Source organism: Triturus cristatus, chromosome 7, assembly GCF_964204655.1.
Source record: "Triturus cristatus chromosome 7, aTriCri1.1, whole genome shotgun sequence".
Classification (NCBI taxonomy): domain Eukaryota; kingdom Metazoa; phylum Chordata; class Amphibia; order Caudata; family Salamandridae; genus Triturus; species Triturus cristatus.
In genome coordinates, this window is record NC_140590.1 from 740,839,385 (window position 1) to 740,866,229 (window position 26,845).

Here is a 26,845-nt window from a genome sequence, read left to right on the forward strand (position 1 = left end):
CAAATATTTAAATTGATCCCTAATAGTTATTGCGTTCCCACTGATTGGCATAGTCGGCGTATCCCCTGCCAATATGAATGCGAGAGATTTATCCCAGTTTATCTGATAGCCGGAGTAGCTGCCGAACAGCTGCAATATATGGAGTATACAATGAATCGTAGTTCAGGTCTTTGTGACATATAGGATTATGTCATCGGCGTATAGTGAGATTTATTTCCTCCCATTCACCCCCAACTGATATACCTCTTATTAGTGGATCCCTTCTGACCCATTCCGCTAAGGGCTCCAGTACAATAACGAAAAGCATGGGCGAGAGCGGTCATCCCTACCTCGGGCCCTTGTGTAAAGCCACTCACCTTGATACCACACCGTCACCCTCACTCTGGCCATGGGATCTGCATACAGCAGCTATACCCAGGCACAGAATTTGGGGCTGAAGCGCTCCATTACCATAAAGAGAGATTGCCATTCTAGTCTGTCCATTTCCATACGGGTGTCTACAGACAGCAATACTGCTCTCTTTCGGCTCACACCAAGTTGAATGCAGGACTCCGTAGAGGCACTGCAGGTTCAATCTGGTGCTCTGAATTGGCATGAATCCAGTTCGGTCAGGGTGATTTAGGGTGGGTATTACTTTAGTAAGTCTGATTGATAGGACCTTGGTTTAATACCTTTGCTTCAGTTTTTAATCGTGGGATTGGCTGGTATGAGGAACAGTCCTCCGGCGATTTGCCGTGTTTTGGGATAACCACTACGGTGGATAGTTTTTGGTCCTCCGGTAGATTGGGTACGGCTATCTTGCCTGATTGCAAAGCCCTGATCGCACTGCATATCTCTTCTGTGGTGACGTCTTTATCTAGGTCTTCTCGGTCCTCCTGTGATATTGTGGGGAGGTTTGTGTCTTTTAGGAATTCTATACAGTCTGTTTTAGTTCAAGTCTGGGAGAATTGATATAGCTGCTCATAATATCTTACAAATGCAGCTGCTATACTCTCACCCGTCCCACAGGATTTAACGTCTGGTGTTCTGATCTCTAGTACCCAGTTTCTCACCTTGGCTCTGTTCTCCAGCCACGCCATTAACTTGGTGGCTTTGTCACCTATTTCATACAGTCTCCACTGGGACTCTCTAGAAAGTTCCCTGGCCTTCCCCTCTGTAAAATGTCACATCTCTTGCTGCGTAAGGCGAATTAAATGTCTAGTCTCTGTGTTAGATTTTCTGGATCCACCGGTAGCAGCCTCTAGCCAAGTAAATTCCATTTCAAGTGCTTCGTATTTAAGCTTCTGCTCTTTCTTCTGTCCCCCTGCTTGGGCCTGTACGTGCCATCTTCATACTGTTTTGAAAGCTTCCCACAGTACACATGGTGAATCTACTGTCCAGAGGTTGTCCTGAAAATAGTGTTCTGTCCCTTCTCAAACGTTGTCCTGTATCTTTTTGTCCGTAAGTAGCCATGGGTCTATGCGGGGTGGTAGAGTATTCTTTCCAACAGGTCATAACATTCGTACCTTGACCAGTGAGTTGTCCGATGTACCCCTCGTCCTATGCATTGCTGTGAGAAAGTGCAATCTTTCTTGCATGGTATGCCCCCACTTTTTGCTGAATTGCTGAATGTACTTTGACTGAGTGTGCCCTGGACTCCTGCCAATCAGGTGCCCAGGGCCTATGTTCCTTCCCTAAAACAAACCAAACCCAAATTGGCAAACCCTGGCCACATGTCAGCCCCTGGTAAATGGTACCCTAGGTACCCAGGGCCTTGTGACCAGGGAAGGCCTCTAAGGGCTGCAGCACTCCTTGTGCCACCCTTAGAGGCCCTGTACCCTTACACACACACACACACACACACTGCCTTTGCAGGCTGAGTGTTTGGGTGCAAGACAAAAACAAAGTCGACATGACACACATCCCTGTGTGCCATGCCCATCACCTAAACTGCCATGGCGTACATCAGCCACCCCTCTAGCTGGGTGCCTTTTGCCAATGGTGTGGGCACAGGAGCAGGAGCCCTGTGCCCCTACAGTGTCCAGGTCCATTCCTGAGCACTGTAAGTGCAGTGCTGCCATTTAAGAGTACATGGTGCTGAGAGCTCGTCAAACACGAGCTCCACAGCACCATAATGGCAACACTAAAGACTGAGAAGTTTGGTATCAAACTTCTCAGCACATTAAACCCACACTGATGCCAGTGTGGGATTTAATGTACCCAGCATCCCAGAGGGCATCTTAGAGGGACCCCCTTAAACCTGACCTACAATCCACGTCTGCTCTGAGGCTGCCTAGGCTGCCACCCAGCAGACATGTTTCTGGACCCCTGGGTAGGAGAGCCCCTGCTCTCCTTCGCCTGCAACAATGCACATCCTGGGCGAGGTGCTAAATCTCCTCCCCCAGGATGGGCAGGGGGAAGCTTCAAAGGCATGCTGCCTCTTTGAGCTTCCCCAGGCCACTGCAACCCCCCACTCTGGCGGGAAGCTTTGGCCGGAAACCCCAAATAAGGACAGGGTATGTGCCAGCCTGCCAACCCCACCCCTCAGGTGGGGCAGGCGAGGTGAAGCACATATCCAGCCTCTCGCCATCTCGAAGATGGGGAGCCCTACCCTATCAGGACTAGGCTACTGCCCCCCTCCCACAGGAGAGAGGCAGGATAGGGGGTGTACCCACCCCAGGACAGGGACCCATTGGTCCCTGCCCTCCACCTACCTGTAACGCCCCTAAATCTAGTATTTAGGGGCACCCTGAACCTTCTTTCCCGAGATTCCAGATTCAAAACTACAAAGAGCAAGAAGAAAGAAGACCTGCCCTGCAGCTGCTAAAAAGAGGAAGACACCAACTGCTTTGGTCCCAGCCCTACCGGCCTGTCGACCTTCGAACCTGCTCCTGCTCCAACCCAGCATCTCTTGTGGTCAGCAACCTCACCAACCCCGGAGGACCTGGCTACCCTTTTGGCTCTAAGCCCCTGGGACTCCCATGAGTGGAGCCTCTACTCAAAACCTACCTTTAATCCCTGGCAGCAGCCCGGAACCGCAAATCCAGCACACTCTGCACCAGCCAAGCCTGGCCAGTGCCGGAGTGAACAAAGACCCCGAGGACGACCCCACGGCGACTGTGACCCCGAGTCCGGCACCCAAGGACCTCCCTCGACACTCCTGAAGACGCCTGCAGCCTCAGAATAAGGTGCCCCCCTACCGCGATCAACAGAGGGTAAGATTTCCTGACACCAAAAGGCACCCCTGCACGCGGCGCCCCGCGGCCCCCTGTGCCCAATCCCGGGGTACCTACCTATCCTCCAACTACCCAACTTACCTCTCGAAGTGGTGGTGGCACCTGAAGAGTCCTCGTCCCCGAGCTTGCAGTCTTTTTCTAAACCGGAGATTTCCCATTGAAATCAATTGAGCGCCCGAAGGCTCAAAAGTACTCTGCACCCAGCCGCCGAGTGGCCCTGGCAGTGAAAACTCTACACCTACCTACTTCCCCACTTGCCCTGAGTAAGTGACCAGGAGCCCAGCTCCCACAGCCGTGTGGCTTGCCAGTCAGCGGCCACCAACCAAGGCCCCCCTATCCCTCATAGGATAACATTGGGCCTAACTCTCTCTGCACCCGGCCACCCCAGAGTCGCTGAGGGTGAACCAACTGTACCTACCTGACTCTGGGGGACTGGCTTTTTCCTGAAATTTCTTCTAAGTGTGGACTTTTCAAATCTTAAAATATTCACCAAAAATCAGCTGAGTAACGAAAACGAAATTACTCACCTGCTCTTAGGTGAGCTCCCAGTGCTGGATCTTGGTGCCCAGCACTGACTTTGAAAAATACTCACAACTGTACTTACTCTTAACCCAATTTTCTTCCGTAGGAAATCATTGACTGTTTTTATGTGAAATTTCTTCTAAGTGTCGATTTCTGCAATCTTTAAATATTCTTAAAAAATCGTATAATATCTGAAAACGTAATTACTTACCTGTTTTGGATAAAGGTCCCTGTACTGAGTCTAGGCACCCAGTACAGGATTACAAAAGTAACGAGAACATACTGTACCTGCAACTTGAATTTTCTTCCATAGGAAATCATTGACTGTTTTCTTTGAAATATTTTCTAAGTGTCAACTTTTAAAATAGCTAAATATTGTTTAATAATCATTACAGTAATTAAGTCGACTTTCATCACTTGATTCTGAGTACTGACCCAGGACTGAATCTAGGATCCAGTTCTGGAATTCCAAAAGTAATCTAAAAAGTAATCTGTTGCAAATAACTTGAATTTTCCATTGACCTCAATGCATCGTTGTTTTAAAATAGAGTTGCCTATTGCAACCACTTGTAACTGTTTACAAAAGTCAATTGCATATTGCAAAAGTATTTATATGACAAATCTCATTCTGAGAAAGTATATTTTAAATCCAAGTGTTGGTTCTAAAATAAAACAAGCACATATTTTTTATATATAAACCATTGGCCTAGAGTTCAGTTATTGAGTGTGAGACCATTTGCTGACTGAGTGTGTACAACAGATGCTTTACACTGTCCTCTGATACTGCCTTACTGCTCAACCAAGCTACCACTTTAGAGAGTAAGGTTATATCTAACTTTAACCTCTGTCAAACCCTGGAGGGCTGTGGACTCTGTACACCCTGTACCTATTAAGGAACAGTATATACAGAGCCACTTTCTCACAATTGCCCCCTGGAAACTACCTGCAACGACGGAGTGTGTCAGTATATAGTCCAATCGGAAATATCCCCCATGCGGTGCCAAGAAGGCGTATTGTTTAGATAGGGGATTGTGTTCACGCCAGAGATCCACCAGCCCGAGGGCTTCTACAAACATCTTCCTATGTCTCTCCCTGTACTTGATAGTCTGTCTCTGGAGGGATCCATTCCTGCATTCAGATCTCCGCCCAGTATCAACACTCCATATGGGAGTTCTAGGAGCAATATACTTAGTTCCTGCTAGGTGTCCGAATGCATCCTGGGTGGTACATATACTGAGCGTAGGTTGAGGACCCGATCCTCCCATACCCCAATGAGAGCCACATATCTACCTAGTCGATCTTGCCATGTCTCGCGGGGCACAACAGGTAGCGCTGCTCTGACTAGTATTCTCACTCCCTGAGACACAGTGGTGAACCCGGCATGTGCTACAAGTTTGTATTCAAATCTGTGTAGGGCTTTACGTGTGTTGCCCATAAAATGTGTTTCTTGCAACAGGACTTTGTCTGGGGTATGTCGTTGAGTGTATTGCATCACCATCGCTCGCTTGATTTTATTCTCTAGTCCATTGACATTCCAGGTCATAAATATCAGGTCTCGTCCTGCGTTGTTGGGTATAGTGGGTGGTGTCAGAGGGTGTGCGTCAGGGGTTTGTGAGTATATCAGTTTTGTCTAGCGGAGCTCCTATTAGTGGATTAGTTTTGCGTTGAGTGTTACCAATCTCCCGTCTCCCTCTGTGTGTCAAGTCTAAACATCTGCTGCACTGAGAAATAAGCATGCAAACTTCAAAACGCAAACCATAACACTTCCCCCTCCTCGCTACCCAGCATGGTGGGCACAACCTCCCTCTCCCCCCCCCCCACCCCGCTCCCCCTTTAGCGGAGCGCTTGTCCCCCAATAACTGAACTCTCGAACATTGGGCAGACTTAAACCATATAATAGTCCACTTGTTTGCAATCCCCAATCACCACTTCTAGGACTACTAACCTCATTATTTAGCTTTCAGAGATACGATCCTCTTAGTGCTACATGAGATTTGGTACATTAAGAGAAACTGGAAATGGAATTTGTAGTCTTATCTTCATATCCAAAGTTTGTCTGAGGTTTAGCTCTCTGGCACTGCACTCTGATTCTTTGGTTGTCCAAGAGTTATCTAGCGGCTTGTCTTGCTGAACAATGTTCCATCCTCCTACATCAGTCATCCGGGTTGGTTGGAGAGCTGCTGTGTTGAGAGGACTCACAGCCAGTGTCTACTGATTCAGTCATCGCATGATTCGCTTCCCGACTGTTACCTCTATATGTGTGTCACCAGCTTTCCACTGTTCGCCATCCATCAAGCCATTGCCAGGCTTCTTCTGGGGTAGAGAAACCTCCACACCTTGCCTTCTGTAGTTACATGGAGCGTTGACTGGAAAAGCATGGGTTATTTTATCTCTTTTGCCCGCAGAGCTTTTTTCACTTCAAGGAAAGCCCGTCTTGCTTGCTGCACCTTTATGGTAAAATCCAGAAAGAAGGTGATGACTGCGTTGTCTACTTTGAGTGGTGGGGCGCTTCGAGAGGCCTGTAGGATTACATCTCTGTCACAGTAGTTGACAATTCGGGCAATGATGGGCCACGGTGGGACCCTTGGTCTGGTGCCTGGGATTCTATGAGCCCTTCCCACTGAAGTATTTGGACAGTCCCTTGGTTGGAGCGAATTCAATATGAGATCCTCTACATATAGATCCACAGCTGGTCCCTCTGCCCTTTCCGTAACTCCAATGATGCGGACGTTGTTGCCACAAGAGCAGCCTTCTTGGTCTTATAGCTTAGCCACTAGTGATCTGGTTGTAGCAATAAGGTCCTGCACTTTTTTCTGGAGTGTCTTCGGTTGTCCACTAGAGAATTTCTGACCTCTTCTTCTACTTCCTTCACCTGGGTGCCTAGATTTCTCAGGTCTGCCCTGATCAACGAGACTACTGTAGTCCGTGTCAATCTTCCAAGCAATGTCCATTCTTGTATCTTGTAGTGTCAACATTATGTCCTGTAGTCCAGGTACAAGTCAAGCAGCCCATTGCCTGGTCAGAATGTTGGGTTTCCTGGTGTCTTATGGGGATACCTCTCTTCGCCAACCATCACTTGGTGTTCCTCCCATGGTAGTGTGGAACCTTTCACTGTTTGTGCGGATGTGAGTCTTCCTGCTTCAACTCCTGCGCAGGAGTCACCTGCACCCCCCACTCCCCCCCTAATCGTGGCTCTCGGTATCTTGCTCCTCTGCCTCTCTCCCTGTTGGATCCAGCGCCCACACTGCGCTCCGTGACTAAAGGCTGCTATCTCCCATCAGTGTGACGCCTCCTCTGGCCGAGCCCACCTCAGCTGTGACCGGGTCCGATCCCCACCCCAGGGGTCGGCTTGTCTTCCTCCTTCCTAGGCCCTGAGCTATTGGGTCTGCCCGCGCCTGTCCCACCGAGGCCAGCCCACCAGTCCAGAGCAGGTCTGTGTAGACTTTATTCGGGGCCCAATATTATTAACGTCAGCAGTGCACACCGCACGCCAGGCGCAGTCTTGATTTGTTAGCTATCCAGGCCGCTCTTCGGTTCCAGCGATTCCAGGCTCACCCTCCGACGTACGTCACTGGGCTCCGCTGCTGGAGTCCAGGGCTTTTTGGGCCCTCACTCGCAGTATCCGCCACTCGTTTGGGTCAGGCCACATATAGTCTTTCTTGGGGTCACTGGCCGCAGGGTACCAGTAGGCCCTCACCTATGCGGTTTATAGTCTCCACTACGGCTAATGACACGGTTTATAGGGGATTCCCGGTATCAACTTGACTGAGCTTTTCTAAGTTGCGGCCATCTTGCTTCGCGGCAAGCCATGCTCCAGCACCTGCGAAAATTAAAGCAGTAACTCCAAGGCTGCAAAATAATTTAAACCAACTCTAAATGACCCTGTCTTTTTTTTTTTTTTTTTTTTTTTATCCGAATGCAAGCCAGACTCTGTTTATAGTAACCTCTGTGAGTGAAAGACATGCATCCACTCGAGAGACAACAGCTCCTCCCAAATGAGAAAGTAAGTGCAGCTGCCTCACGCCTTAAAAATGCAAGTGCTATGCCCCTTAGTTGTTAGCAGCAAAAATGTGCTAAGGAATGCGCTCCTTTATTGATGACTTGCCAAAGTGCCATCAACAGGATTATCCTGAAAAGTTTCAAGAAAATGAATTGGTTGGCAACCAATTAATAAGTACTGCTGTTGATTTGAAAGACTTTGGCTGCAGCCGTATATTGTCATTGCATAACCATAAGATCTTCATGGCTACATCTAAAAACTCTTAAACCAGAAGCTCTTCTAAAGATTATGAACCTGTCATTTTCTGCAAAATCTGTTTGGCCAGCACATAGGGGTAGAAATATTAAAGAGGAAACATGAGGCAGAAACATTATAAGAGGTTGGCCTTGAGGAAAGGACGACATGCTTTCGAATACAGATCAGAACCAGGGAACATCGTTTCTATCAGCATAGGGTTCAAATCCCTTTCTGGCCTTTAAATCATCAGCAGCAACAACAGTATCCTCAACAGTATAACCACACCAAAGCAGATCCTCTAAACCGAGAAAATCCAAAGCAAAATCTCCATCTTCTAGATAAAGACAATAATCTGGCACAATGCAGTGACAACTTAACACCCCTCCTCTGCTACCCACTCTGGGGTGGAAGCCGTAGTATATTTGCAAATGGTAAATTGCTAACCAACAAGATGTAACAGTTCAAGGACAGCGCTCAGAAACAGAAAAATCGTACCACATAAATTACCTCAAGCTCAGAGTTTTACATCTATCTCTCAAAGCCTTCCTCCCATCTTTAAATGTATCATCGACCTTTCAGATATAGACAGACAACACCACCACCAGGCATTACTTAAACAGACAAGGAAGCACTAGGTCGAGACATCTGTTGTTACCAGCTCAGTTCAAATGGAATTGGGCCGATCTAAAAATCTTAACTTGACAGCAGCTCACATACCATGAATAATGAAAGTTCAAGCAGAGTTTCTCAGCAGATACTTCGAAGAGTCTCATGAATGGATATTGGGGAACTAGGTTCTAAAATAGATTTTCGAAGAGTGGGAAGTGCCTTTGCTAGACCTCTTTGCAACAGTAGAAAACAAAAACTGCAGAGAGTTTGCATCCAGAATACCAGTACAGGGGTCTCTATGCAACGCCCTATTGATCGAATGGTCAAGACAATTACTCTGCAAATTTTTTCACCGATTCCCATTAATACCAAACGGTGATATTAAAATTTCAGATTCCCACTGAAAGTGATACAGATCGCTCCAGATTAGTCAAGACAGTGATGGTACTTAGACTTACTACAAATAGCCATAAAACCATACAAGAGGCTTCCCATACAGACTAGACCTGCCAGTGAGACTTTAGGATCAAATCGTACTCCTGCATCATTGAATGTGGCTGCATGGCTCCTAAGGTATGACAATATGGTCACCTAAATCTACCACCAGCTTGTATGGAGAATATGAAGGAGTCAAAACTCTCCTCAAAACGGATATGTTTGCCCTAATGTTGAAAAAAGTCTGTAGTTGGTGTCAGCTGAAAGAGTACAACCAAAGAGCTTGCCAAAAAGACCTGATTCTCCCTCATTTGTTACGTTTGGTTCAATCTAAACTTGTTTTCATTAGTAAATTTAATCTGGCAGCCATCACGGCTTACAGTCCCCATTTATTGTATTTCAAAGTACTAGTGGTCAAAGATTTTTGGGGGAAGTGCGGAAAAAATATTTCCTCTGATTATACATTGTACTCTGCCTGGAGATGGGTGGGGGGGGGGGGGGGGGGTGTATGATGCTTTCTAAAGTAATGGGTTTTCCTTGCAAACCCATTCACCGGTCTACATTGCAGTATTTGCCATGAACAATAGTCGAAGCTGCCGAATTTGGAGCCGGGAAACAAGGCTATTTTATTCTAGTGTTTGACAATCAGTGAAGTTGCAGAAGAATAGGTAACTGAATTGTAGTCCTAGTTCTGTATTGTAGGCATATTCAATTAAGTCATACACCACTCACCTGCATTCTTAACTACTATTGTTGAGCATTCAAAAGTGAATAACAGCTTGCCATTCTATATATATATATATATATATATATATATATATATATATATATATATATATATATATATATATATACATATACATATACATATACATATACATAGAGAGAGAATAAATAAATAAATTCCTGTAACAAAAGAACTGGCTCTCTGAGGCAATTGTCCGGAATGTGCACTGTGGGTTGAGTAACCTCTTACATTCTTAAAAGGACAGCACTCTTTTTTTCTCTTTACAATGTAGCCAATCAGCCCACATTTGCTTTTTCTTTTCATAATTTGTTTTGCTATTCTGCACATATAATACTGCAGTGCAGGATTGATATTCTCTAGCAAAATTAAATTGAACCTCTGATAGGCTATCATATGGTGTACCTCACCAAGAAATCAAATGGACATCAACACCCTATGGACACTTAAAATTGATTGTACCTACATAAAGAAGTGCTCCAAGGTCCACGCAGGAAGCAAGGAACCTTTCTAGTGCTTGGCTTAAATGAAAATGCCTATAATGCAGAACTATGAATAGAAGTAAGCTTTACTTTATATATGTGTGTGTATATGTAAAGGTTAAAGTAATATTGTAGTCTGGTGACAAATTCAGTAAAATTGTAACATTTTAAACGTACAAAACTGCAAAAATTCACCAGTTATTGTATTGTATTGTAATTGCATTTATATAGTGCTTACTACCCCTGACGAGGCGTCGGAAGCTTTTTTTCGGCAAGTAGCATGCCACTCCGGGACCCATAGAGGATTAGTGTTGAATTAGTATAGTGAAACATGCAAGTACATTTTATGTGGTGGATAGGTTAGTCGGTTATTTGGATTCAGAAGGATAGAAGAGAAAAAAAGTTTGTATTTATATAGCGCTTGTTACCCCTGATGGGGTGTTGAAGCACGCTACCCCCGGAAACCCATAAAGGATTAGTGCTGAATTAGTATGGTGAAATATGAAAGTAATTTGAGTGGAGGATATTAGTCAGTTATTTGGAGTTAGAAGGATAGCGGATAAAAAGGGAAGAAAGGTTTGCATTCATGTAGCACCTGTTACCCCTGATGGGTGTTGAAGCGCTTTTCTGGTGTGTAGAACGCTGCTCCGGAACCCCCAAAGGATTAGTGTTGAAAATTAGTATAGTGAAATATGAAGTAATTTGAGTGGTGGATATGTTCTAAAGTTATTCGGGTAGAGAAGGGTAGGTTGCGGGATAGAAGAGGGAAAGAGGTTTGTATTTATATAGCGCTTGCTACCCCTTGATGGGGTTTTGAAGTGCTTTATTGGCGAGTAGCAAGCTACTCTGGAACCCATAAGGATTAGTAGTGAATCAGTATAGTGGAATATGGGATTTGAGAAATGAACGTTAGTCTGTTATTTTGATTGAAAAGGGTAGTGAAGGGATAGAAGAGTGAAGGATTTTTGTAAAAAAAAAATTAGGTCATAGCAGTAGGAGGAGGCTTTTGGATGAGTAAAAAGGGTTTTTTGAGGGGAAGAGTCAGAGGGAAGAGTTTAGAAATGTTTGTTTTGGGGCATTGGTATAGTATATTGCGGGAATTTAGCAAATCCCGATATCTCGAAATGCTGGGCTGTCTTCTTACACTGCAGATCCTTAACCCTATGCTAATCAACATAGGTATGCATGCAAGAGATCATTTAAATATCGGGCATTAAGCTTGATAGATGTTTCTTGGTCTCCCTCTGCTGTTCACTCCTTCCCCAGCCCGCTGAAACAGACAGACGTTTATGCAAGCAATATAAAAATAAGAAATCAAGATTAAGGCAGGCTTGAATTACTGCTCAGGTTGAAAACAATATATGACCTTTAGTATGTTCAAATAATCAGGATTGATGGAATGCCTTACACATTTTAAGTCACCTTTAACCATGACCAGTCTCGTACACATATAAGCGGGAATTGTTATCCAACAGCAGCTAGATTAATAGGTCTTGGGGGCCAATACTTAGAGTAGTCTGAATCCCAAATTTAAGTATAAAATCAAAAAAGATGCTGGCGAAAACGCAGGACTGGCTCAAGGCGGTAATCATGACATAGGCGAAACTGGTAGTGATGAGCACCCTAAATGAAGTATATAGTTCTCTCTGGTATAACTCTTGCCCTAAGGTATCTACAAGTCGCAACCCTGCCATGCACAGTTTTCTCATTGATAATTGTATTGCAATTTTTACAGTGATATCAATGGGGTCATAGAAGTTGTTATGAATAATGTAATATGTGGGGTAAGTAGCAGTGCATGCAGAAAGTCTGGTGTGAAAAGGTGGTGGGCTGGGCAGTCAGAAGTGTGCATGTATGTGACCGACTGCCTGTACTGATCATGTTTCGGGCACACTACCCTGTTTCTGAATGCCCATATTCACAAGTGGGTCTGTCCATCACAGCATAATTAGTAGTTCTGTACTCTACAATGTTTGTGCAGTTCCCAAAAAATACTTCCAGTTGCTTTTCACACATTCAACAATGTGCACTTTTCTTGCCCAAAGCGGCTAAGAGAGAATCCAGTGAACCCTTACCTTATACAATCTCACAAAACATTACACAAAATATATATTAACTTTTTTAAAGAAAACGGTGTGTTGCCTTTACAAAGGTTTATTTCTTTCCATGCTTAGTAGAACAGACCGAGAAATAGTTCATGACAAACAAGCTCTTTATATTGTAATTTATTCCTTGCTCCATACACAATCCAGAGGATTTTTCCTTGACCAGTATTGTTGGCCTGCTGTCTTACTTATGATTAGGTTTGGCCTCTAGTCTCAAATTACAGATACTTTCTGAGTTTGGAATAACGTCCAATTCAGGTTGGAGTTACTAACCAAATCATGATTAAAACTCCTGGGCTTCTGTCCCCTACTGCTCCCCCAAACCTGATAATCTCCTTGTAGAAAATTGTTAAAAGTTGAGAATTTACCAATATTTGAGCAATGCTGGTCACCTGTCACTTAACGACAGTTACAGCTTCCAGATATGTTGTAGTTCTTACAGTGCATGCAAGCTGCATACACTGTACAGCAACAGTGATCCTTTAGCCACTCTACCATTCTGCTTTTTGATGTATAGACATTTTGAGTGGTGACAGTCGGGCACCTGGAAAGAAACTAATTTGCACTATTGTGACTTTTACTATTTAGAATATGAGCCTCTTCCAGGCTGAATTCATTATTGTATTTCTTGGCTAATGTTTTCTCTAATACTGCGTTTTTGTTAATCACATCTCTCTCCCCTGAATATCTTGCAGGATGTGGGTTACCCGGAGTTCCTGAATATCCGCCCCTACATGTCTCAGACTAATGGGGACCCTGTGATGTATGGATTGTATGCTGTGTTAGTGCATTCAGGATACAGCTGCCATGCAGGGCATTACTACTGTTATGTTAAGGTAATGAGTTAATCAGTCTGTATTGAAGTATTATACAGTGGGTTGTCATTGCAGATGATGTTACGGTTCGTGGGTTTGTATGTGGGGGGGAGGAAGCAACAGTGCAGGGATCCTTCCAGAATCCTTTCCGGTGGCATACCCGATGTAATGTCTTCATTTGAAGTTCAAGATAGTCATATTCTAGTTGTCATTAGTTCACCAGTGGTAAGCAGTACACACAAAATATGCTGCCCAGGAAAAGACTTGCATGTCCCTACAAAGGTCAGTTCTGACCCATCCTTGTTTTGTTCTGTACATTGAATTACTCCGGGACATTCTCATAAACTCTGGAATATTTGACCATTGATATGTTGATGATACCCATCTGTATTTGAAATTTTCTGTTCCAAATTATATCGGCCATTTCCCTTTCACCCAAGACTATTTATGCCTGCATGATCTACCATCAACTAAAACTGAATTATCTTAAAACAGACTATGTTCTAAATTCCACTTGCTGTACCACTACCTGCGGAAATGAGTCTGATTGGGCTTAGTGTAAGGAACAAGAAGTAACGATTATCAATTGTACATCCAGCTTCACTTAATGAAAGCACAAAGCAAGCATATAATGCAACCTCATATTTTACAAAAAACATATATAGAAATGCTAGATTACCTAAGCATTTAAACAATGCAACTTTGCATCATGTGGTGAGTGTTATTTAAAACACCTTATACTGGGTTACATACTTTCAAAACCTAGTGTCCCCTACCTACAATGGGCATCAGCATGAGGCAAGTGGGTTGGTATGGGAAGTAAAGCTACAATGTTGCGTTTCAGGTTTATCCGTCCTCCTTCAAACCTTGTTGTGTGACTTGTTCGCTTGGCATACCCATTAGTGTGTGAATACCTAAACACAGCCTTCTTCAATTTACTGTTCACTAACAGTTTAGCTATTTCATGCTACTCCCTCTGGAAATCTCCCTTCAGCTTGATCAGTACCACCCCTCGATCCTCACGAGGCTCCACATTCAAAAGAAGCTAATCTGATACAGGATTGCTTTTGTCCAGGTTCACCCGTACATTGAGAGATGCTTCCACCTCTTCCCAGATGTTGGTCTTTGCTTCTTCTACCAGAATCCAAACTCTTATGTTGGCTGCATGTCCTAGATTATTTTTAAGGATATCAACTTTACTCATTAGTCATACGGCAGAGTCCACTGCATACTTCCGTAAGTCATTTAACGTTCTTGATGAACAACACTTGAACAATTAATTTACCCCTATTCTTGTCACTCTACAGAATAGACAGCCTGAGCTCCAGTGTGGGCGTTTTTGGCTCCAATGTGCCCATTCTAACATTTAAATCTCAAAGGTGAAAAACCTGTTCTGTTTTCACAGTTTTCTAATGGACAAGCTTTTGGAATGTCATGGTGGAGTTTTCCCATTTCATTAAATCATACATGTCTATGACCCCTTTTCTGAACTTGTGCAGGTGCATTGTGTTGAGAAGAAATTTATTTGTGCTATCTGCTATTTGGGCGTTTTGTTTTTTTAACATATTGTGGTATTCACTCACTCCCACATACCCTGTTGGTTCCCTTGACTTCTCAACGGAGCATTATTCTCTTTGATCTTGGGAGCTGGGGATGATTAGCTCAAGCAGTCTATCAAGTCCCTGGCATGAGAGTTTTGTTCTTGAAGATGTATGCACACCTGCTTTTTTTGCCCCAGTTAACCCATCTAACTTCCTGCTAGCTCTGTCGCCTCATTGGGGTCTCTTCTCCACCAGTATGGAGCAGAAGAATGCCATGAGTTTACGGAGTCATCGCCTCCTATAGTGTGCTTCCAGCTTCACTCTCATCTTGTGTCCATTTCCCACTTGCACACAAGCTGGGAAGCAACAGACTGTCACAACCTCAGCCTTATTGATTCTCTCCATGGGGAGCAAGGAGGAGTTTCATTGCCCAGAATCATGTACATAGTAAGAATACTGTTCCCCCCCATTCAAAAGATGCCTATCCTAGGGAGGACAGTTTTCTCAGTTTGAAGATTGTGGTGGCGAACATCAAAACAATACAGATTTTGGAGAAATGCGGCCACCTGTACATAAACACCTTATTCGATAAAGATTCCTGTCCAAATTATTTTATTTTTTAGCAACTTTCAAGTTTTTGTTAATTCTGATGCTGCAACCATAACAAGTCATAGTTGGGATAGAAATCGTAGAAGAAAAGTGGTTTAAGGCAATATGTTTCTTCATTGTTGTTGAGACAACTTTTCAAATTTTACCTGGAGTCGCTTAATTATGTGTCTACCAGACCCTTGGAGCCATCAGAATTGAACATTACACACAGGGTAGATCTTCCTATAACATCTGGCATACTGGCTAGAGCAGTCACCCCCCCACATGTTCTCTCTACAAGCATGTTTAAAGGGTAACCATACTTCCTCAAATTTTGTACCTTAATATTCACCATAGAGCTTCTCGATCGCATAGATATTCCGAATCTTCGCCCACTATATATGCATCAGAAGTATTCTAAAATGTGTGTTTAAGAGAAGAGCCTACTGGTTAGTAATAAATGCATAGTAAATATATCGATCCTGGTCATGAGTGGATAAAGGCTGTCCTTGCACTGGTCTCCTAGTAGTAATACAAAGGGCTTGAGTAGGGTCCATTCCAGGATGGCCATGGTATGGAACAAGATTTCTTTTTTTAAAAAGCTGCATATCTGAACACTGCAACACATGCTTCATTATACCAGGTTCACCGTGGTCCTTCGAACATGTGTTTGGGTCCCTGAACATCACTTTAGTCTGGATGGGAAAAGGTACCAAATGGGGGGGGAAAGAAATTGTGTTGGGTGAGAGACTGATGATTTGGCTTACCTCACCCAGGTTTTGGACCATACCTAGTCAGGAATTTTTATCAAGTCTTTCTCCCATTGTGGTATGTACATGTGTTTGCATGTAGGTTTTAAGTTGTTGATATGGCTGTATAAGGCGGAGATCCCATTCCTTGTTTGTCTGTTATAGAACATATTTGATGTTAGAGTTTTCTAGTGTTTTCCTCCCTCTGACAGGTCTTTAGCAGATGCATTTCAATAATTGTGTTAGGCAATCATCATGGCCGCGGGCAAGGTGAAATGACTCTACCCAGGCTTCTTTACAATTTGTATCATCTGCAAATAAGGCTCCCTACCAAGTGTGTGGAGCGGGGGGGAAGGTGGGAGGGGCTCACGGGACTTGCATCTTGCCTTCCGCTCAATGAAAATTCTTGGTATCGATGAGCAAGAAGATGGGCACACCAAAGGATGCAGCGACAAACTTCTGACATCCTGGTCACTTTTGCTTGACGTCGAGAAGCATGAAGAAGTCGGCCCTTTGGACTTTCTGCCCACCAGCCAAGGCCTTCCCAGCGGTAACACTTTCCTCAGACTTTCTTCTAGAGGAAGAAGTCTGGGATGCTTCCCTCACCTCACACCTTCCGGTCCCCAGGCAAAGACCTCTACAAGGACCATGAGTATAGGCGGCGCTGAACCACAGAAGGTGTTCCAAAAGGCCTCAGAGCACTGCCCCTGAGGGTGTCTGGCATCAAGGCCTTTAACCAAGGTGCACGTTTGGGGCCTGTACCTCCTTTTTGCCTCTGGTTGGTACCGGCCAAAGGCCTTGGATCTTGCAGCGCTCCTCCCCACGAGTATTGAACCGTCGTGGTAGTCCAGCTCAAAGATACTCAACAGGCCTCTGGCCTCTTCGAGGCCAAAGGCCCTTTCAACGCTGGTGCTGAAACCAGCTTCGAAGCCACCATCAATGTTGACACCCCCTTCATGTCTCATCAGCATTGAAGTCTCCTTCAACAGCTGGCTCAGATGACTATGAACCACACATCCTTCAGCACCAGTCGGGGGTAGACCACTGGATTTGTTTCCTCAGTGGCAGGAAATCACATCAGACAAGTAGGTATTAGACAAGGTTTGCCTTGTATACTGCCTAAAACTTGTCACACCTACAACCACACCCTCAACTGAGAACTTCTCAGCCTTCTAGAGGAAGAGGTACAAGCGCTCCTTCAAAAAGGAGCCATAGAACCTATTTTGCCCACACACCAGCGGGTATAGTGGATTTTCTATGTCTACTTCCTCTTCTCCATGAAGGACAGTCCCCCCAAGTCCATTCTGGACATCAGGCCCCTCGACCCTTACATCCTTTCCTAACACTTTCATATGATAATGCTGCAGGAAGTCATCCCTCTACTTCAACAAGGGGACAACAAGCCTGTATAAGACCTAAAGAATGTCTACTTTCACCTCCCCTTTCATCCCACCCACCGATGCTACCTCGCTTTGTGGCAAGTGCCAATCACTATCCATTCAAAGTACTTGCATTCAGCATCACCACTGCCCTAAAGGTCCTCACCAACTGCCTAGCAGTGGTGGCTGCCCTCTTAAAGTGGGGTGGCATCCATGTCTTCCCTTTCCTCTGTAAATGGCTGATCAAGGGCTTAAGTAAGCACCAGTCCCTAGTGAATTTCCAGGCTACCATCTCACTCCTCCACAGTCTTGGGTTTGCTATAAATGCTACCAAGTGTTCCCTACAACCTCTCCAAATCCAGCCAGTCTTGGGGGGTGTTCTGAGCTCAGTCAACAACCAAGTTTACTCTAGCCTGCAAGTGGTCCTGCATTCCAGCAGCTCTTATCTCTTTTTCAGCCAAATTGTCATCTCCTTTATGTGCCACTTAGGCATGATTGCCACATGCTCTGCCGTAGTGCCCCAATCCTGGCTACACATTCGCCCCCTGCAGCAAAGCCTTTTTGCCTAGTAGTCCGAGACAGAGGGTCATACGGAGGTTCGAGTGTTTATAAAGGTCAGCACACATTGTGCAATGCAGCGGTTAACCAGCAAAAATCTGTTGCACATCAGGCCTTTCTTAGACCCCATTCCGCAAGTTACCATTACCACAGATGCCTTTCAAGCCAGCATCTCAATACCACTGTGCAGTGTATGTAGCCCCCTCATCAACGGGGGCTCCATAGCAACTATCTCTAGCCTTCAAAGCCTTTATGTTCGAGGCATGTGGGCTGCTGAATTCATATCTGTGCATAGATCGCCGCCTAGTGTTGGGTCCGGATGATTGCACATTGTTGTCCTGGAAGAGTCTACGAAGTATCCTGAGATGGGTGACTCCTCCCCTGGACCACAGTGCGCATGGGCATCCTCTCCATCCCCAGATTGTTTTTTTCCGCCATTGGGTTTGGATGCAACTATCTTAGCTCAACTTCGGAATACTTCGTTTTAGGCCAAAAGGCCTATAGTTTTCGTCGGTACAGTTACCGTTCGGTGTCGACTACTAGTTCTAGTGCTCCACACCCTCTTCAAAATTTCGGACCGAATTGGTCCAAACTTCGACGCTCGATCGACGATGGAATCGAGAACTCCGTTAAAGAGGTGTCCGTTGTGCCACGCCAAGTACCCTCACATCGACGTCCACCCGGTCTGTAACAAATGTCTCTCGCCGGATCACGACGAATCGAAATGCATGGCCTGCGCGCGGTTCCGATCCAAGAAAACTCTACGGAACCGACGTGCAGCGAGGCTCGAGGCGCAGCAGGCAGCGCCCGCACCCACCAACATATTCAGCACCGAGGACGAGGACGCAGAGAGTGTGGAAGAAATACTATCTAGCCCCGCTTCAGAGCATGGTTCCCGATCGGAAGAAGACGACGAAGAGCTCTTTCGACGTGAAGAAGCCGTCGACGAGGTAGGGGACTTCGACGAAGCCTATGGGGCTGAAGAAGACAGCTCTCCCGAGGAGCTAGGCCTATCCGTCGAAACGGAGACCGAAATTAGTAGTCAGGCTCCGGTCGAGGGATCGCCTTCGGGCCTTACCCAAGACCTAATCCATGGTTCCTCGGCCCCGCCTTCCGGCCCGGCATCGGACACTATGCAAGAGCCAATATTACCCAAGACGACCGGGTTGTTAAACCCTGCCACATCCATCGCTCCAGTCCCTTCGAAATCGAAAGCGAAACTGGTGGTGGTCGGATCAAAGGCGTCGAAACAGCCCACTGCCCCGGCACCGACGCCGAAGAAAGTCGTCGGCTCCGAACGCGTACAGAAAGACTTCGGCGCCGAGCTCACCGCAGCAGACGCGGTCGACGCACAAAAGAAGCGCGCCCTCGGGCACCACAAGGCACCGACACCTTCGGCGCCGACACCGAAGCCTGCAACCTCCGCAGTCAAAATGGCCGCCTCGGCTACGTCGACGCCTAAAGCACCGATGCCGAAGAAGTCCTCGACTACGTCGACCATCGATGCATCCTTTCAAACCAGTGACCCCCTTCCGACAAAAAAGTCGGGGTCGGCCTCCACGCCTACTACCAAGATGCCCACCAAACCACCATCTCAGTTTGCTGTGCAACAGGTCTCTGCATCTCTACAACGTATCCGGGACCGGGCAGCCCTCCACGCTACCTCGGGTCCCGACACTACCTCACCCTGTAGAGCGCACTCGGAGCCCACCAACATTACCTTTGGGCTGCCGCCGACATCGGCACCGAAACTCTTTCAAATTCGGACACGTGTCCTCCACACACAGTCCACCACCTCTGGCCTAACAGAACGAGACTCTTCAGGGCCACAATTTATCGACGCCGACACTGGCAGGCTCATGCTCCACAAGCGCAAAATCACGCCAGTCAGGGAAGAGGTGCCATACAAAATTCCCCTCAAACGCAAGCTACCGGCGGAGCAGGAACCAGTGCTACAAGAACACTTCCATCCCCTCCAAATGGATCCGCAGTCCTTTTCTCCTACCCCTTCTGAATCGGACCCGATGCAGGAATATGGTGGGGATGATACCATCTACCCCGGGGACGCAGATCCTGATGAAACGCAAGATCCTGATCAGGCATGGGATGACCCCACAGACCAAAGTGTCACGCCACATACTCAGGATGCGCAACTCTACAACATTAAAACGTCTCCTACAGAGGACACGGCTGCATTTAATGCCCTTATCGAACGGGCTGCTGCTCATCATGGGGTGGAGCTACATTCTGACGCCATTGAGGAGGACTTCCTGCTTGACACTTTCGCATCTTCAGAAAGGACTGTCAAGACTCTGCCCATGCTTAAAGGGGTTCTGAAGCCTGCCAAAGACATTTTCAAGGACACCACAAGAGCCCGGGTGTTAAACCCCAGGATTGAAAAGAAATATAAGCCTGCACCTGGTGACCCTAAATACATTAGGGGTCAGTTGCCATTAGACTCTATGGTGGTTGCCAACGCTCGTAAAAGAGCCCACTCACAGACAACTGGTGATGCTCCTCCCCCAGACAAAGAGTCAAAGGTCCTTGAAACATCGGGCAAACGTGTTGCAGCGCAAGCAGCCAATATCCTGCGCATTGCCAATACACAGGCACTCCTGGCACGTTATGACAGGTCACATTATGACACGCTGGAGTCACTGCTCCAACACCTACCGGAGGAGTATAAAGAGTCAGCCGAACTCCTCATTAGAGAAGGACAACTCCTCACTAATGCGTCCATAAAATGCGCCCTAGACGCAGCTGACACAGCGGCCAGGGCAATAAACACAAGTGTCATGCTGCGACGCCATGCCTGGTTACGCATCTCAGGCATCAAACCCGAGATCCAAAACAATATCCTCAACTTACCGGTTAACCCGGAATTTTTATTTGGCCCAGACGTTGACACTACCCTAGAGAAAATAAAAAAGGACACAGATACTGCCAAATCTATGGGGGCGCTACAAACCCAACAATTTCGTAGTGGCTCCTTTCGTCGCACTGGAAATAGGGGAACGTCAAGGGGTCAGGGGTCACAACAACAGTATGCTAAAGGTGGCACACAAACCACCTACGACAAAAACAACAGGGGTGGATATCGTGGATCCAGCACCAAGGGCAGGGGACGTGGATATGGCAACACCAGGTCCTCCCCAAAAAACAAACAGTGACGCCCTCTCCCTACCCCCCGACCACTTAACACCTGTCGGGGGACGACTCCAGCTGTTCCTGCCCGCATGGAAGAACATCACCACGGACAGGTGGGTCAGGGACATCATTCAACATGGGTACTGTCTAGAACTAACCTCCACTCCACCCAACATACCACCAAAGCACCGTCCTATGTCAGCCGAACACTTAGATTTACTCCAGCAAGAAGTGCTTGCTATGCTCGCAAAAGGAGCCATAGAAGTAGTGCCCATCGCCCAGCAGGGCACAGGGCTGTACTCTCTGTACTTCTTGATCCCAAAAAAGGACGGCTCGCTCAGACCTATCCTAGACCTGCGACCCCTAAACCTATATATACTATTGGAGCATTTCCATATGCTCACCCTCCAACAGGTTCTCCCACTACTCAGTCAGGGAGATTTCCTAGCTACGCTAGACCTGAAGGATGCATACTTCCACATACCAATCCACCCTTCACACAGAAAATACCTCCGATTCACCATTCAAGGGAATCACTATCAGTTCAAAGTTCTCCCCTTCGGAGTAACAACAGCACCCAGGGTCTTTACCAAGTGCCTAGCGACAGTGGCCGCGCATCTGCGAAGGCAAAATATTCACGTCTTCCCTTATTTGGACGACTGGCTAGTTCAGGCCAAGTCAGCACAACAATGTGCCACCCACATGTCCCACACCATCCACCTTCTTCACGGTCTGGGATTCTCACTAAATTACCCAAAATCAAGTCTCCAACCTGCGCACGTACAACAGTACTTTGGCGCGACAATCAACACTCTGGCTGCCACAGCTCAGCCAACTTTAGTGAGAATCAACAGCATACAACTGCTGATCTCAAAATTCAAACCTCAACACTCCCTTCCAGCGCGAGTGTTCATGCAGTTAATAGGCATGATGGCCTCCTGCATCTTCATAGTCCCACACGCGAGACTACATATGCGCCCGCTTCAGGAGTGCCTAGCACGTCAGTGGAATCAGGCTCAAGGACAGTTGAAAGACCTAGTGTTGGTGAGCGGTCGGGCATACAACTCTCTGCATTGGTGGAATCCACAAAACCTTTGCAAGGGCCGACCGTTCCAAGAGCCTGTTCCACAAATAATACTGACAGCGGACGCGTCTCTCCAGGGATGGGGAGCTCATGTACTCAATTACACAGTGCAGGGACTATGGACTACACAACAAAAGAAGATGCACATCAACCTTCTGGAACTGATGGCAATCTTCCTGGCAATGAAAGCATTCAAAGTACACCTGTGCAACAAAGTAGTGTTGATCCGGACTGACAACATGACTGCCATGTACTACATACAAAAGCAGGGAGGAACACACTCTCCACAGTTGTCTCATCTGGCTCAGAGCATGTGGAAGTGGGCCATTCAGAGGAACATATTCCTCATGGCGGAACACCTCCCAGGCAAAGACAACCAGATGGCGGATCTGCTCAGCAGACACAGCCACCAGATGCACGAGTGGGAGTTACACCCATCAGTACTCCAACCGTACTTCCAGCAGTGGGGTCATCCAGAGATAGACCTATTCGCCACAAGGGAAAACGCAAAATGCCAAAGCTTTGCCGCCAGGTTCCCACATCCACAGTTGCAGGGCAATGCGATATGGATGAACTGGTCCGGCAGATTTGCGTACGCTTTTCCCCCAGCGCCATTGATACCGCTGGTGGCACGCAAACTGCGACAGCACTCACTGACACTCATCCTGGTTGCTCCAACATGGGCACGCCAGCCATGGTACACCACCTTTCTGGAACTTTCCGTGGTGCCGCATCAAAGGCTGCGGATCAAACCCGCGCTTTTGACGCAGAACCATGGAGAAATTCAACACCCAGATCCGCAACAGCTGAACCTGGCAATCTGGCTCCTGAAGTCTTAGAGTTTGGCTACCTAAACCTGCCACCTGACTGTATGGAGATCATTAAGGAAGCTAGGAGACCCACTACCAGAGCTTGCTATGCAGCCAAATGGAAAAGGTTTGTCATCTATTGCAACACCAATCACATTAACCCGCTAGACGCATCTATTCAGAACATAATCTGCTATCTATTACACCTATACCGATGCAATCTGGCATACACCTCAATACGTGTCCATTTAACAGCAATAGCAGCCTACCTCCAAAACAGGCAGCACCTCTCTTTATTCAGAGTGCCTGGCATCAAAGCCTTCTTGGAAGGACTTAAACGGGTGATTCCCCCAAGGCACCCCCCCAGCACCGGTGTGGAACCTCAACTTGGTCCTCACCAGACTAATGGGTCCACCCTTTGAACCTCTCCATTCTTGTGAGATTCAATTCCTCACCTGGAAAGTGGCTTTCCTGGTTGCCATCACTTCCTTAAGAAGAGTTAGTGAACTCCAGGCACTAACCATTCAGGAGCCATTTATACAAGTTCACGCAAACCGGGTCGTACTACGTACCAACCCCAAATTCATGCCTAAAGTAATATCGCAGTTCCACATGAACCAAACCATTGAACTACCCGTTTTCTTTCAAAACCCACAAAATGTCGCTGAGAGGATGCTCCACACACTAGATGTAAAGAGGGCCCTCATGTACTATATTGACAGAACTCAAAACTTTAGGAAGACTAAACAACTCTTTGTTGCCTTCTCTCCACAACACAAAGGCAATGCCATTTCCAAAGCAGGTATAGCCAGATGGATCGTTAAATGTATCCAAATTTGTTATCAAAAAGCTAAACGCACATTAACGATTCCACCACGAGCCCACTCAACACGAAAGTTAGGGGCGTCCATGGCCTTCCTGGGAAACATTCCTTTACAGGAAATATGTAGAGCAGCCACATGGTCCACTATACATACATTTACCAAACACTACTGTGTAGATGTACACTCAAAACAGCAGGCAGCTGTAGGACAGGCTGTTCTCAAAACTCTTTTTCAGACTGCTGCAGCTGGCACGGGTAGCCGCCGCTAATAGGAGGTACTGCTGTGTATTCTATGCACAGATATGAATTCAGCAGCCCACATGCCTCGAACTGAATATGCTACTTACCAGTATGCATCTGTTCTTGGCATGTAGGGCTGCTGACATTCATATCGCCCACCCTCCTCCCCGGCGCCTGTCGCAGCTGCAGCTCTCAGAATTGCTGTATAGCATGGTCATCACTTCCTGTATCTACTCCATCACTGCCACAATGGCGAAAAACAATCTGGGGATGGAGAGGATGCCCATGCGCACTGTGGTCCAGGGGAGGAGTCACCCATCTCAGGATACTTCGAAGACTCTTCCAGGACAACAATGTGCAATCATCCGGACCCAACACTAGGCGGCGATCTATGCACAGATATGAATGTCAGCAGCCCTACATGCCAAGAACAGATGCATACTGGTAAGTAGCATATTCATTACCTGATTCAGGGCTAAATAGTCCTTATCTTGGCACAAAATAAAGACTGCGATATTCCACCTACAAAAACAGGGCAGAGCACTATCTACCCCTCTCCCTGTTTGCACAGAATATCTGGCACTGGACACTCCACCACCACATTCACCTGATGATGGAGAACCTTCTGGGGATAGACAACGAACTTGTGGGCCTGCTCAGCATAACGCATCAAGTTCATGAGTGGGAGCTCCACCCACAATTCCTACGCCAGTACTTTCAATGCTGAGGCACTCCACAAATAACTTATTTGCCACCCCTGAAAACGTAATCTTCGCCTTCAGGTACAACAACTCATGGGCAGTGCAGTCTGTATGAATTTGTCGAGGTTTCATGCTTATGCTTTTCCGCCTCTCCTACTCCTTACATTCGCTGGACATAAAAAGAAATGTGGCAGACATCTCGTACTCCTAGCCTTGTAACCCCCATGTGGCCAAACTGCCTGGTACTTTGTACTCCTTGAGATGTCAATCAGTCCCCACAAGAAGCTCCCCAAACTTTTGAACATTTTCACCGGAACCAAAGGCTGATCGCGCACCCAGTCCCCAAACAGCTCAATCTAGCAATTTGACACCTTGGATCCTAGAGTTTTGCTACCTTTGTTTTCTGCAATGCGGCAAAGTGGAAAAGATTTTTTTCACTACTGAATCTGCAAACACCAGAACCCACTAAAGCTTACAGTCCAGGGTATCGTCTGCTACCTGCTCCATCTGTAGAAGTCATACCTAGCCTACACCTCCAGAATTGCCATTTAGCAGCCGACATGAAAAACTGGGAACATTCCTCCCTCTTACACATACTTCAAGCCTTCATCGAATGCCTCAAAAGGGTTATTTCTCCCAGAGATCCACCTCCCTTCCTGTGTAATCTTAATACAGTCCTTAATAGACTCATGACTCCCTCACCCCTTTGAGTCCTTACACTTTTGCTTTCTCCTGTACCGTGGCCTTCTATGTGGCTTACCCTAAATTCCTTCCTACGGTGATCCCCCCCCTTTTCATCTCAACCAGACATAGAGATCCTTGTCTTTTGTATCCACTACCAGACTCTGTAGTAGAGCGGGAGGCCTCCACACCTTAGATGTCAAATGCTCTCTCATGTACTACATTGATAAAACCAAGCCTTTTTGCAAGATAGACAAATTTGTAACCTTTGCTAAAAGTTAATAAAGTAGGCATTGCCAAGTGGATAGTCAGTGCTTCCAAACTTGCTAACACAGAGCTAAAAGAGCCCTCCCCTGTCACACCCAGAGTGCGCTCTCCATGCAAGAAGGCCACAACATGGCCTTTCTGGAATATTCTTCCCTAGTAGACATAAGCAAAGCAGCCACTTGGTAAACCCCACACATGCACTAAGCATTATCTTGTGGAAATCCTAGCCAGACAACAGGCAGTGGTTGGCCAGACTATTTTAAGGACCTTATTTCAGACATCTACATTGTCCACACGATAGCCATCATGTATAGGGGGTACTGCTTTTCTGTGTATGCAGAGCATGTACATCTACAGAAACACAGGCTACAATTAGAAAATGTTACTTACACTAGAAGCAGCTGTTCGTAGTGTGTAGTGATGTAAATTCACATGTGCCCACCTTCCTCACCGGAAACGTGCAGCTCTGATCACAGATCTCGTCCTATATGAACTACTTCCCTTTCGCAATACACATGTGCACCATATTGCATTCATTCACCACTCGATACTAATCATCATTGTGCAAAAAACAATCTAGGGTGGAGTTGGTGACCCTGCCAACTAATCGAGGAGTCACACTATACCTCCTGACTGAACACTCAAAAAAAAAAAAAAATGCAAACGGCTGAGCTAACAGAGGGCAGGAGTATGCAGAGCATGTGAATCAACAGCACTAAGCGCTACAAAGATATTTACAAGGTGATTTTTTGGGAAAACATGACTAGTATTTTTTCTACGAAAGAAAAAAGGCAGTGAGGACCAAGTCACACCATTATGTAGGCGGGTAGGGGATGGGGAGAGGCAGATGGATGAATAACCGTTGGAAGCGAAAGCACCAGATCCAACCTGGTCTTCCAACCCCTGTTTGAGTGTCTCCCTTCTCTGATTTTGCCACAGCAGGCCACCAGTACAACAGTCTGCAGACCTCCTCTTCCAAACCCCACCCCTATCTCACTATGAGTGTAATGCAGACCCTGCAGTAGGCATCCTTTGTTTTCCATCCATGGCCTCAGCTTCTTCTTCTTTGTCTCATTGCTGAGACCAGCTCTCCTCTGTGTTCTGCCTTCTGGT

At 46.4% G+C, this 26,845-nt stretch overlaps 1 protein-coding gene across 3 annotated transcripts in view; it reads left to right on the forward strand.

Moving 5' to 3' along the window:
* Positions 1–26,845, forward strand: part of USP36 (ubiquitin specific peptidase 36) — a 698,649-nt gene that overhangs the window by 280,261 nt on the left and 391,543 nt on the right. For all 3 annotated transcript variants that reach the window (XM_085617464.1, XM_085617466.1, XM_085617465.1), the window contains one exon: positions 13,046–13,186. In XM_085617464.1, coding sequence (XP_085473590.1) covers positions 13,046–13,186 — 141 coding nt within the window. The remainder of the gene's footprint in view (positions 1–13,045; positions 13,187–26,845) is intronic.